The following is a 13,509-nucleotide window of genomic DNA, read 5'->3' as shown; positions in this document are numbered from 1 at the left end:
CCAATGAGGAACGTACATTCGCACTCAACTGTTCCGTGATTGGACAGCTGTGTTCTTTCAGTTAAAATGATTATTAGGGCCAGAGCACCGATGGTGTTTTCTATTTAATTTTAGTATTATTATCACTATTATTATTATTATTATTATTATAATTATTATAGTTATAATTATTATTTATTTTTACTATTAATTTTTATTTATTTTAAAAAGTTTTTATTTTTTTCCCTGCCAATCGACTGCCCACTCTCCAGTCCAGTAGGTGGCGGTAATGCACCTTTAGTGGTTTGCCAACCGCCATTAAAAACAAAAAGAAGAAGCGCCGATCGTGTGAGGCCCTATTGTTTTTGGTGTGTGTATTATTATTATTTTGTTTAGAGATTTCACTCATTTTTGAGGCATTTGTGATGCTTCAAAACGAATTAAATTTGGCATACTACTGAAGCCCTAAGTGTCCATACATTATTTTTTTTTCTTTGTTGTTTTCTCGTGATCCCGACTTAATTCTTGTGTACTTGACATCCATCTTCCCGAGGTCAATGTTTTTTTTTTTTTAAATGCCTGAAATAAGGTCTGTGGTTAACACAAGTTCAATATATGTTCACGTTTTGTTTTATACTATGACATAAAATACATCAGTGATACATATGCATCAGCTTTTACGTGTCTTGAAAAAGAGGTTGCTAACGAGTGGCTAAATTGTACCACAGACGTTGTCAGGAACATTAAACGTCATCACGCCGAACAGGCAAACTCATCTACTACAGCCTCGCTGTGTTTATGCTAGCACTCTTGCAACTCAAACCTTCCAACTTGTAGATTTATCAATTTATAGTATTTTACAACTGTATTGATTTTTGAGCAAGGATTGAAGGAGTTGTCAGAAGCGTGGCGGTGGTGACGTTGAAATCATGCGACCGTCACGTTGTACGTTTACAGTTTAACATTAGCCCATTACTTCTGGTGATTGTATTTAGGCTTCAAAATTGTTACGTTTAAAAAAAAGTTATGTTAATTTGTGAAGATTGTCTTAATAAACGAAACATGTCGGAATCATCGACTTTTATTGGTCACAGAGTTTATTTTCTGCAGTAATCCAAAAGCCAATGGAAGTGTCGGATTCCATCTCTACAGCGGGCAATCACATTTATGAAGGCGAAAATGCCAGCGTGAATTATAACACCAGTACCATTCACAAAGCGCGAGATTTTCTCGGGATAAAATTACGTTGTGAGAAAACTTTTGTTCTGTCGAGATCACGAGAAAACAACAGTGTAAAAAAAAAAAAAAAAAGCCAGAGCGCCCTCGAACCACGGGATGGAATTTGATGAATTTTCTCAGAGGTTGTTGCACTCATGTACAACAAAGTTCACTTGGTTGTATCTGACTCCGCCCAACAGGAAGTCAGCCATGCTGGTTAGAATGTCGGGTTTTCAAACATTCCCACGGTGTTTTGGCTTACAATGGCTGAAAACGCACGAAACTTTACTTTTCTATTTCTGTTAGGACCACTCTTCACTGGATATTGCAGTTTAGCATAGGTGTACCTCATAGCGCCACCTAGGATTTGAACGCAAATTTGACCCCTTGTAGTGCAGGAAAAGTCAGGGAAACTTGGCGTACACATCACACTTTGCCCAAATTTTATAAATCTTTGGCCATTTCTTTTAGGTTTTGGCTAGTTGACTCCATAGCGCCCCCTAACATTTCTGAATGAGTTTATTGTTGTGGTTGCCACAAAGTTAGTCTGATATTAAAAATTTTGGTGGAGACATTGGGTGCGTCCGAAACCGCATACTTACCTACTATATAGTAGGCAAAAAGCAGTACACCAGAGGGGTAGTTTGTCCGAATTCTAAGTAGGCGAGAAACAGTACACAAGCAATACCCGGATGATATACTGCTTCTGGTGAGATTTTGCAGTATGCAACCAAAGCACACTACGCGAGTCAAACAATCCCATAATGCAATGGGACTGGTGCAAACGAGCTCAGAAAAAAATGCGGAAGACAGCGTCGGCTCTTTTTAAGTATTAAATCTTGGTTAAACAGGACTTGTTTAACAATACCCAAATAAATTGTTAACTTGTTTATGATTTTTGTGTTTATGATGACGTCGAAGGTCAAATGACAATGCTAACATGGCAGATGTATTATATCCAGGATTGTAGTCATAATGCACGCAGGTACTGATTAGTACGTACTGTCACAGTATGCGATTTCGGACGCAGCCATTATCCACATCATGTCAGATATATTTCCCATTGGCTTGTATTAGCTCCACCCAACAGGAAGTTGGCCATTTTGAAAGTTTTGTGTTTCTTCATATAATTGGAACAAACTCTTTCGTACTCCATTTACAAAAATAATCAGATTCACTTGAAATGTAATTATTATAAACTCCAGACATATGTGATTATAAATTGCAAGGGAATAGTGGATATCTTAAACGAGGACGTAATGGTGGGCAATAGGTTTGCTTGACACACAACACTGAATCAGATTCAAAGGTTTTAATGGTAAGGAGACAGTTGGTTTGACAGTCATGAAATCTGGCATGAGCATGAATGTCATCATTGTACAATTTTTTTTTTACATTGGTTTGAGTGACTCTACCTAACAGAAAGTTGGCCAATTTTGGAATCTGTGCATTTCCCCCCCCATATTTTTCAGAAACTCTTTCGTACTCCTCCTAGAGAGTTCAGCAGATTTTCTTTAAATTTGGTTGGAATAACTTTCAGATATATGTGATTATAAATTGCCAAGGAATAGTGGATATCTCAAAATAGGACATAATGCCTGCAAATTAATTTGCATGAGACACCATGCCAAACCAGGAAGTGGACATAACTTGAAGTTTGGTTTGATCAGCCTCAGCTTGTGCATGGCTACTTATGGGTCCCTCCTGATGACAGTAATGTGACAATTATGAGTCATTGTTATAGCGCCTCCTAGACTGAAACTGTTATATTGCACTTTAAAAGGAGTTTATGCGGGTTTACCATATGGATTCATGTTGATTTACTAGAGGGTTTGTCCGATTTGCTTGAAAAATAGTCACGTAAACCTAGAAAATTAAGGGGGAAGATTAATTTGAATAGGGCTCAGTGATGTGTTATTAAGGTGTTATCATTGCAATAAATGATGCCATGCTAAATAGGAAGTGTGAATGATTCTGTGCTGGTTTGAATAATGAGCTTTAAACTTCAAGTAGTTACTCAATAGCAAGTCCTGATTACATCCATTTGACTTTTGTACTTTTAGTTTTAGCACCACCTATATAGTAACATAGGTGCACTGCACTTTGATATACTAGTATGAGATTTGTTTGATTTACCTGAAATTCACCTATATAAATGTGTAGACACAATGTGTGTGATGTGTATCAAATTTTCCTGCATGGATGCTCAATATGGTGTTCAGTTGGCTTCAAACAGAAATGGCATGGCATACACATGAAGCCAAATAGAGTTGAAAAGGGAGGTAACATGTAGATGCTTAAAGAGAAAGGGCATAAAGATATAGTTTGTAAAACCACTTGTGGTGAGAGAGCCTATATATGTAAAGGTGTGGTTGAGGGTAGTAGGCACATTTTTTATTGTGTTACAGGATGTAATGGCAAACTGGAACTGTGTAAAACTTTGTTGTTTTGAAGGAAGAGATTTACATTAATTTGTTTACTCATAGTCATTATCGATCATGCTCAATTGGATAGCATGGAATATAATGATAGTGGTAAAAGAAGTGTAATGCATGCAAACATTGGTCTTTAGCAGATTTTTTGGACATTTATTTGACAAAAAGTAGAGAGAATAGTGAATATGTAATTAAAGAGATGGTGTTATGGTGGATTCCTAAAGTAATGGCAAACACAAACCTTTGCTTGGATCTTTGTGTTTGCTGTCAGTATGATTTTGTGCTTTTAGTTAGAGCGCCACCTATATGAAAAACTAGGTGCACTGCACTTTGTGGTAACTTGTAGTTACAAATGTCACTGCTGGTCACACATATTCACTTTACTGGAGTATAGTTAAAAAATTATTGACATTTAATTAAATGTGATATTAATTCACCAAACCTTGTTTCTTCAGCCTTATGTGGATCATAAGTTCATCTACAAAATGTATCTCAAGTATTCCATTTAGTTGGCCCTACGATCAGCTATTGTGTGACCATGTGTGTGGCAACAAGTGTCTCTTCATACATTTTTGGGTGCGCACAACTTTTACTGTAGTGCACACCAATAAGTCATGTGTATTCATGTGCATTCAGTTTGTTTGTTAGGATGTATCAGATCAAAATAAGTCACATCAGAACAAGTTACTGGCAAAGATCTGATGCCATTAATACATTTCTGTAACACAGCCTTGCCTGCCAAAATATTTAATTCCCCTAGCTTTACTTTATAGTAACAACTCTATGAGCAAAAACCTCAGTGTCAATTCTATAATAGCCATTTAAGTCAAACGCTCATCGTGAAACTAAGGCACTTATTATTCTTTTCCCAAATGAATCACATTTTTGAGGGCCTAAACATTCACAACACTCGTCAGAACTGGTGAAAAGTCTGATGGGGGTTCCAGAATTGAGTAACATACTAAGTCTCTTCGAACCCATGCCTTAAACGCAACAGGATGTCAGCCATTTTGATTTTTCTCTTCAATTTTTGCTGTGTTTTTGCCATTTCCAGGCCTCGTACTTTAACAAACTCCTCCTAGAGATTTAATCAAATCAACATCATATTCAGTCAGTCTCATCTAAAGGCCTTGACGATGCTAAACTGCGAAGCTTTTGAGTTTTTGCTGCACGGCGTGGGTGTGGCAGTCTCACAAATTTTGATATGAAAGGAATCACATTTTTGAGGCCTAAACTTTGCACACCTCAAAAGTATTGAACTTTTACATCTGATACAGGTTATAGAATTGAGTGTGGTAAAATGGCTCGATAGTGCCACCTACAAATTTTCAACAATGTGCGCTTCGTGCTACATTTCAACTACATGTATGAAATTTGGTACACATGTAACATGCCAATAGATACAAAAAAGTATCTTCAACCCATGCCCTAAACTCAACAGGAAGTCAGCCATTTTTATTTTTCTCTTAAATTTTTGCTCAGATTTTGCCATTTCCAGGCCTCGTACTTTAATGAACACCTCCTACAGATTTCATCGGATCTACATCATATTCAGTCAGTCAATCTAAAGGCCTCGACGATGAAAAATTGCGAAGCTTTTGAATTTTCACTGCACTGCATGGATCTCACAAATTTCAATGTTCTGTTATGAAAATGGAAGTCAATGTCCATTCTGCTCTAAACGTCACAAGTTCACAAGGCCTGAAGACATCTACATGCCAATAATTAGTTATAGTCACAGCGACCACCTACTGGCAACAGGACATGTTTTACACTGTAATCCACTCCTATCAACATATTAAAATATGCCAGCAAGTGGTAAATATGCTAGCAACATGCTAGAAACATGTTATACTATTCTAGCAACAGTTAGCCAAGTGGTAAAGCATGCTAGTAATGCCACAAAACAGGAAGTTGTTATAACTCAAACATGCAATGTTCAACCTGCACCAAAATTCATGTTTTATACCAATCCTCGCCTGAGCACACCTACATGCCAATTTTCAGTTATAGTCATAGCGCCACCTGCTGGCAACAGGAAGTGGCATGTTTTACACTGATGTATTCCTAGCTACATATAAAAATATGCCTGCAAATTCTAAACATGCTAGCAACATGCTAGAAACACTTAACTAAGTGCTAAAGCATGCTATTACTGTTATTAAACAGGAAGTTGTTAGTACTTTTTTTTTTTTTTAAATGTTAAATTTGTAAATATACAGACATCAATATGCAATCTTCTGATCTATGTTCAAACTTATTTTTAAGTGGAGCTTAATAGCAAAATTCCACTTCGTGCTACATGTATACACATAAGGATATGTGGATTGTGTGTGCAAATATTAAGAGGTTACATATTTTACATACAATGTATTTAAAGAAGAAGCCTTCAGCTCTTGTGTCATGCTAGAACACTTTATTAGTTTTTTTTCATTTCCAGTGTAAACTTACAGGCAAAACAGAAAACTCAGTACAGTCATTTTGAGTACTATCATTTCTTTCTAATTAATATGTAAAGCAAAAATATACAAGTGTCAATTTATAAATCAAGGAGGGAAATCATTTATGCTAAACAATAATTTTAAGGTAAACATATTAGAGTGAATAAACTCTTTCAGACAAGCAGAACTGAACAGATTCCATGATTGTATAAGATTCATGTGATGAAAAACAGGGTGCAAAAAAAAAAAGGTGGATAAGTGATTTGTGTTTAGGAGTTCTTCTCCACTCGATCTTCACCAGAAGATGTGGGGCTTTTTTTCGGGCTGGGGGACCTGGAATGACTGGAACACAGAGAAAGAGCCCTTCAGTGAGGAGAATATGTATATATCCAACACTTACAAAATCATAAATGAACTTAGCACGGCTTCAACCATATTCCTCCTGGATGGCTCTTATTCCAATGTTTGAGCTTGACCTCTTTCAGTGCTGCTTGAGAACTACACAACATATCTAGATATAAAAGAACCGTAAAACATCATGAGCTACAAAACACTGGTACTGAAAGCTTAAGAAATACTGAAACTGTCCTGTTTAAATCTGTCATATAGTTGTAAATGTTAAACACCTGGAAAGCAGCCGAGCACTGAAAAACAAAATTAAAGAAATACTCCAGCATATTTCTAATCAGACTCCTCTGCATCTGTAGGGCATGTGTAATTAGCACTGATACATTTCTCTGTACTGATAAAAGAATGAAATCTGTTTAATCATAATGAAGGTCAAATGGCAGATGTTAAATGCTCTCAATAAACATCCATCCATCCATTTTCCATACCGCTTATCCTACACAATGCTGCAGGGAGCCTGGAGCCTATCCTAAGGTGGGGGACACACTGGACAGGGTGCCAACCCTTCACAGGGTTCAATCACACACACTTTCACACACCCATTCACACACTACAGACAATTTGGAAATGCCAATCAACCTACAATGCATGTATTTGGACTGTGGGAAGAAACCGTAGTACACAGAGGATACCCCTCAAGCTTGGGGAGAACATGCAAACTCCATGCACACAGGATAGATACGGGACTCGAACCCCCAACCCTGGAGGTGTGAGGCAAACATGCGCTTGAATCAAGCAGATTCTTTCTTAGAAAATTCGTTTTTTATTCATAGTTGGCCTGCAGAAAAGTAGGTCCAACTACCAGAAAAAGACAAACTCTACTATTAATTTTAAAATGTATTACTACATTACATTTTTGCAGTGTTTAAAAAACTATTTCTGTTTTCTTACTATTATGTCTTAAAGTATCCATCTTTTTTTTCCAAAATTTATTAATCGTTTATCTTCACCGTTTTGTATTGTCTTGAGCAACTTCCTTTCCAAATTTCCTTTGGGATCAATAAAGTTCGTCTTATAATAATCATAATCTTCATTTGCTTTGTTTAGTTTGTATTCATGCACTTAACTATCTAGCTGGTTATAAGTTATACGGTATATACATTGTTAGTTACCATTTTTAGCATAGTCAATAAGGTTTCCAAGCAAGCAAACAAAAAAAAGAAAAAAAAAACCCCACAGATGTGGGTGGCACAGTTGGGCTTTCACTTACCAGGTGGGCTCGCTAATAAATTTATCATTTGTCCACCCAAATGTTCACCAAAATTAAGGTGAGACAAACATGCCAGAAAATCTTACCCAAGATGGTTTTACAATATTATTCAAATGCTAAAACAATAAAAAGTCAATCTGCCTACTTACTAGGATTTTTGTGGTATAAAGGTTTTATGGTGTGAGATCAGAACTGCACAACAAAAAAAATCATGACAAAGTGAATCTTCTACAAAGATTGTCATAAATATTTATTGATGGAATTCGCCAACTGCCTTTAGCCTTCTATTATAAGCAATTTTTGCATACGCAGGTTGCTGTTCTTTTCCTAGTCACAGGGAAATGTGTTACAGACACATATGCTACAGAGGAGGTGTATCAGAAAATGCTGTAATATTTCTTTAAAGTGATGAGTTGCTTGAAGCAAATTGCTGCTGGCTGCAACGGGGTCGAGACTGGTTCACCTACTGATAGACCATTTTAGAACCCAAGAGTGCCACCATCTCACATGAGCCATCTACAAAATTTCTAAATCCCTTCTCTATTTAACAGTACCACATTATCCAGAAAATCCAATTCATTTCTCTAAACCAGAGTTAGACTGATAAACACACACACACACACACACACACACACACACACACACGAAACCATGAGAGTTTCCCTTACAGTTGCACTCACTCTCACAGCTGCACACACTCACTCTCACAGGGTGTTAATCATAATATGCTCTGCACATGTTTAGCATTAAGTAAAGGTTTACAGAGAATCTGGCTTTATTAGAACCAGGGCTCATATCAAGAAGGACAGTAACTCTTGGGTTGGTTACCTTTGCAGACAGTGGCGGAAACAACATACAGAGAAGCGACGGATGCTAGAACTCGAAGACACACTCGCAGAGGTCTTGTAGACTGATCTCTCGTCTCTCTCTTTCTCTCACACACCCTTCTCAGAAGCTAATCATGTAGCCAGAGCTTTGAAGGAAAAAAGGGAAAGGGGGGGGGGGGCCAAAACTCTCAGCCCAGCATTTCTGGTCTGCAGTAGTAGTGCATGGGATGGGAGTGGGGCGGGTGGAAAACTGTTTGAGTACGCGCAGGATGCCCTTGGACGATCTCTTTAAAGCAGCGCGGCAGGAGGCTGATCTCGGGTAAGCTCTTTTGTCACCCTCCTGGAGGACGTTTAACATGGCAAGGACGAGCCCTGGTCAGTGCCTTCCACTCCCGCACTCTTTAAGAAAAAACAAGAACAGCCTGCAGCATTTGGTCACCGGAGTCTGATCAAGACAGATTTGTGCTTGCTTTCTTTTTGTTTTGGCGGGTGATCTCGTTCACTCTCTGTAGCTAATCAACTGGATCTGAGGGAGAAGAGAGATGAGAAGATTCCCCAAACCTTAACCCTGACCCTCCCTCCCTCCCTTGAACCCTCCCTCCTGACTCTTGGAGTCTTTCATAAATTGTGTGTGCGAGTTGTGTCTAGTACATTAGGTACGACTTGACCAAGATCATCTAGACTAGGTGACCTTGAAAGTAAAAAAGACATTTCAGACAATGTTAGGAATTGAAATACAGAGTGGGAATGGGGGGCTGGGCTGATGCTCCCTCACTCATTTTTGGAGTCACTTAGTTAGAATCCCTCTCTACTGCATCTAATTTAACTGCCCCTGCTTCGTCCACCCATCTCCATCACCAATTTGTCCATCCATGGCTGGAGCTCCATCGTCAGACTAAAGGTGTTACCTCTGGTGGAAGCTGTGCTTCCAGGACAAACTATGAAAAATATAGTAGACTATTTTTTAACTAACCCAGAGATGATATTATTCCTGACTATGATCAACAGGCTTATCTAAGCTGACTGTTAATTCATAAACATGATAGGTGGGGCCTTGAAGGTATTCTATTTCGCATAATTTAACTTCTTAAGCAAAAACATGCTTTTAGATATTTAATCAGAAGAATGACACAGTTAGGGCAGTTATAGAAAAGCAGGTATGATGTGGTTGGAGACCAGGAACCTACCTGCGCCTCTTAAGGCTGCGAGAGTGGGACCTGGATCTGGAGCGAGAGCGTGAGGCAGATCCAGATCGAGAGCGTGACCGAGAGCGACTGAAAAGGTAAAAATCATACAGCATTCTTGCGTCAGGGCTAGGCTCACCAAAAGCAGGAGGAGAAATAACAATCCTAGACTGGTATCATACCTCCGAGCAGGAGTCCTCGATTTTGAGCGAGCTGGAGTGCCAGACCTTGATGGTTTTAAAACAAAACAAAAATAATGCATATTACTTACTTTATTTAGTTCCAATTATATTAGGTCCAGTGAAAAAAAATAAGAAACCTTTAATGGGAGTTACAGACACTGTGATCGAATAAATTTCCAAGTCCTTACCTGCTCCTGCGTTTTGAATAAGATGGAGAACGGTGCCTCCTAAGAGACAGAGGAAGAAAACGTCTATTTATTAGGGAAAAGTGACGATGCTTACTTCACCCACAAATGTGCCCTCTTAATGCAGCCTGGAACAAGAGAACCTGGAAAGTTTGGGCAGTGTCATGCCACCTCTGTTGGTTTTATTTATTTATATTTTAACCTAATCTTTTCCCTCTAAATCAGTCATAGTGTCTCTCCACTGGTTTTCTCCCAACTCTCAATAACCGGTAGCCTCTTGGTAAATGGCACACTCTTGGTGAATGCTTTTGAATATCATTTTTAATGCTTTAAATAATAACATCATAAAAATTCCAACCGGTTATAGCTGCGGCTTCGGGATCGTGAACGGTTGCGGCGGCTCCTTGATCTGGAGCGAGATCGAGACCGAGACCTGTAAAGGAAAACAAGGCACTTCTTGGCTCACATGGAACACCATCACAGTGAATCTGAAATCATTTATTGGCAAAGAAAGTGTAATGGTTAGAGACACATTAGCCTCTGAAATATTGGGGGGGGTTGGGTGGTGTTGAACCACTTTGCACCTGCTTCGACGTCCTCGCTTGCTGAAGCGGTAGCAGTCGTAAGCATAGTGTCCCCTGTCGCCGCACTGATAGCATCTATCATTTGGATCAAATGGACGGCGGCTGGATCGGCCATATCGGCTCTTCCTAGACATGCCAGTGGACAGCTCCACGCGAATCCGAGAGCCACCCAGTAGCCTGAAATATGAGGAGGGAAACCCCCCCCCCAAAAAAACAGATGCATGAGCCATAATCCCTATCCTCTGATGACAAAAAGGACAGCTTGACAGCATCTCTAATTAACTGCAATGGAAATTTATCTCCTGGTAGATTTCCTCCACAAGCTAACAGAATACGTAGATAGGTTTGTCTTATAGTTACAGGGTTTCATTCATTCATTCATTCATTCATTCATTCATATATATATATATATATATATATATATATATACACACACACACACACACACACACACACACACACACGCGCACACATATGTATAGTATAGTGTTTCATAAATTTCTAAAATGCAAAAGTTTAAATATGCTTACTTTCCATCCATTCCTTTCACTGCATCCTCTGCATCCCTGGCATCTTCATATTCCACAAAAGCAAAACCAGGAGGGTTCCTGGCCACCCAAACGCTGCGCAAAGGGCCATAGTAGCCAAAAGCCCTTTCAATTTCTCCTTTAGCAGCTCCTCCTCCCAGATCTCCCACATAAACCTTACACTCCAAGTTTCTGGAGGAACTGCGAGATGATGATGATGAGTAGTACGACATCTCTCTCCTTACTGCAGAGAAAGAAAATACTCAGATCTGCAGTGTCAGAGTTTAATAATGAAGTCATAGCATGGGATTCCCCAATTCCAGTACTGAAGGGGCAAAGACCGGGAAAGTTTGGTGATTTAACTGCTCAAAGTTATGGAGTTTCTAGGCTCTGAAGGACTATCACCAAAATGTTCTGGGCTCCCTAGGAATATATCCCAAACGCCTCCTTAATTCCTTGACCCTACATCACTTAACCTGTGACCCAGAAATCACAGGCTAAACATCAATTCTTCCAATGTACTCAGAGGAATTTAAATTTGCATAATTTTGTAGAAAACGTGCATCGCACAACAATATCAAAAGACAATGCACACATCTGGCCTGTACGAGAGGGTGGCAAGAAGAAACCCATTTCTCAAAAAAGGTCCATCTGGAGTCCATTTTGAAGTTTGACACTACAAAGGCACCTGAAGGATTCAGCAACAATCGTAAACAAAGTAAAAAAAAAAAAGTTGGCACAAATGTCAAAAACGTAACATCAGTAACGAACACCACCATCCCAAATGTGAAGCATGGTGGTGGAAGCATATTGTCGCATATGGCCAAAGCTACCATGGAGTGGCTTACTAGGGACAAAAGCCCTGACCTAAATCCAACTGAAAATTTATGGAGTTTTATGAAGGCTGCTATCCATTAGCAAAAGCCAGTTCTCCCAGTTTTAACAGCTCCAAATCTCCATATCCAGGTGTGCTAACCTTGTGGAGCACTGCCCAAAAAGACTGGGATCTGTAGTTGCTGCCAAAGGTGCCAAGTACTGAATGTGGGGGTGTTTACTTAAGAAAAGAGGAAATTCATTTGTCAATCGAATGTTTTTTGATTATTATTATTAAAATGGATATACTATATTCATTTGTTATGCTGTGTTGTTTGTGTCAGGAAAACCATTTAAACCCATGATGTTTACGGAAACAAAAATATATAAAATTTAAAGTGGGCGTATTCATTTTCTATCAACTGTACTAAAGAAGCACTAATAAAAATAAACAACTGCTACACTACCTTGAATAAAATTACATTTAAATGTGTTTCACGTTACTAAAATATACCGAATTTGGTTTGTGTATATTTATTAAGCCCTGTGCAACATATTTTCAGTAAACCAAGCAAGTCAGCAACCTCGTTTACAATATATGAAAACGAGAAAGCACCGCAGAGCTGGAACTGCGCAACGTCTGTGTATCATGTCTAACTCAAATCGCACAGAATTTATAACGATTAAAATATCCAGCTTCTAAGACCGTTTTCAAATCGTCTATTTCTCTAAATCAACAGTGGTTATTAGCGAGAGGATTAAATTACCTAGCAAAGGATTTACAAGAAGCTAAAGGTCATCTAATATTGTAGTTAAAAGGGTAGTTAGCTAGCTAATTAGCTACACGGCCCAACTGGAGTGTTGCTATTACAAGGTTACTAGCTAAATGTGTGCACATAAAAAATAACCATGATTTTTAGTTTACTCGACTGAAAGGATACAGCTAACTAGTTCTTCCATTAGCTTATAAGCAACACTAGCTAGCTAATACGAAATGTAGGCTACAGCCAAGGATACGCTAAATTAGCAGCCTAGCTACTACGACAATGTCGTTATAAATCACTCTTACCTCTTTATGTTAATTAGTATGTCTGACTCCCAAGATGAACATTAAAAAATGTACACCGAGAATGAAGTTCGTTTTCAAAGCTAATGAGTAATATTAGCTAGACATACAGCAGCGAGAAGCTGGTTGTAGCTTTCCCACTGCAGTGGGGAGGAACAACAACTACCCAACTGCTTTTGGCTTCATACCAAGGAGAAGTCATGGAGGGCCATTACTGCACATAAACTAATCTCATTTATTTGAGAATTACCCGATGAGATGAGGTTTAAACGATGCTTGCACGGTGTGATAATACAGAATTGTATTTCTATGTAGATAATAAAATGTGAATCTTTTGTTGTTTGGGCTGAGGTTATATATCTGCACCATAAATTATTATGTTCTATGTGCTGACATATTTCCATTCAACTGGATCAGCATGATCTATTTCTTTCAGATATTCTAGTATTT

At 38.6% G+C, this 13,509-nt stretch overlaps 1 protein-coding gene across 4 annotated transcripts; it reads right to left on the bottom strand.

Annotated features, from left to right (window-relative positions):
- Positions 1-6,028: 6,028 nt before the first annotated feature.
- Positions 6,029-13,253, bottom strand: LOC108280551 (serine/arginine-rich splicing factor 7). Of its 4 annotated transcripts, XR_001815792.3 has the most exons (9): positions 13,063-13,253; positions 11,184-11,424; positions 10,654-10,830; positions 10,428-10,502; positions 10,073-10,111; positions 9,885-9,929; positions 9,706-9,792; positions 8,520-8,917; positions 6,029-6,415 (listed from the first exon to the last, which is right to left on the bottom strand). XR_001815792.3 is itself a non-coding variant. In XM_017495647.3 (8 exons), exons 2-8 carry the CDS (start codon positions 11,411-11,413, stop codon positions 8,851-8,853), a joined length of 720 nt encoding a protein of 239 aa, XP_017351136.1. In that variant the 5' UTR covers positions 11,414-11,424; positions 13,063-13,253; the 3' UTR covers positions 6,029-8,850. The 4 variants fall into 4 exon arrangements, 3 of the variants coding, with proteins under 3 accessions (XP_017351136.1, XP_017351135.1, XP_017351137.1); XM_017495647.3 differs by having other exon boundaries at positions 6,029-8,917; XM_017495646.3 differs by lacking the exon at positions 8,520-8,917.
- Between the last annotated feature and the right edge of the window lie 256 nt (positions 13,254-13,509).

Source organism: Ictalurus punctatus, chromosome 20, assembly GCF_001660625.3.
Source record: "Ictalurus punctatus breed USDA103 chromosome 20, Coco_2.0, whole genome shotgun sequence".
NCBI lineage: Eukaryota > Metazoa > Chordata > Actinopteri > Siluriformes > Ictaluridae > Ictalurus > Ictalurus punctatus.
The sequence above is the reverse complement of the archived record's forward strand: the minus strand, read 5'-3'. Positions and strand labels throughout refer to the sequence as shown.

Excerpts from the sequence above, each read along its gene's own strand:
- LOC108280551 (XM_017495646.3), bottom strand. The coding sequence starts at position 11,413 with ATGTCGTACTACTCATCATCATCATCTCGCAGTTCCTCCAGAAACTTG. Across the intron at positions 10,831-11,183 it reads GTGAAAGGAATGGATGGAAA|GCTACTGGGTGGCTCTCGGA; the intron begins GTAAGCATATTT and ends CTCATATTTCAG. Across the intron at positions 6,416-9,705 it reads CGCAGCCTTAAGAGGCGCAG|TCATTCCAGGTCCCCCAGCC; the intron begins GTAGGTTCCTGG and ends TCTGTGTTCCAG.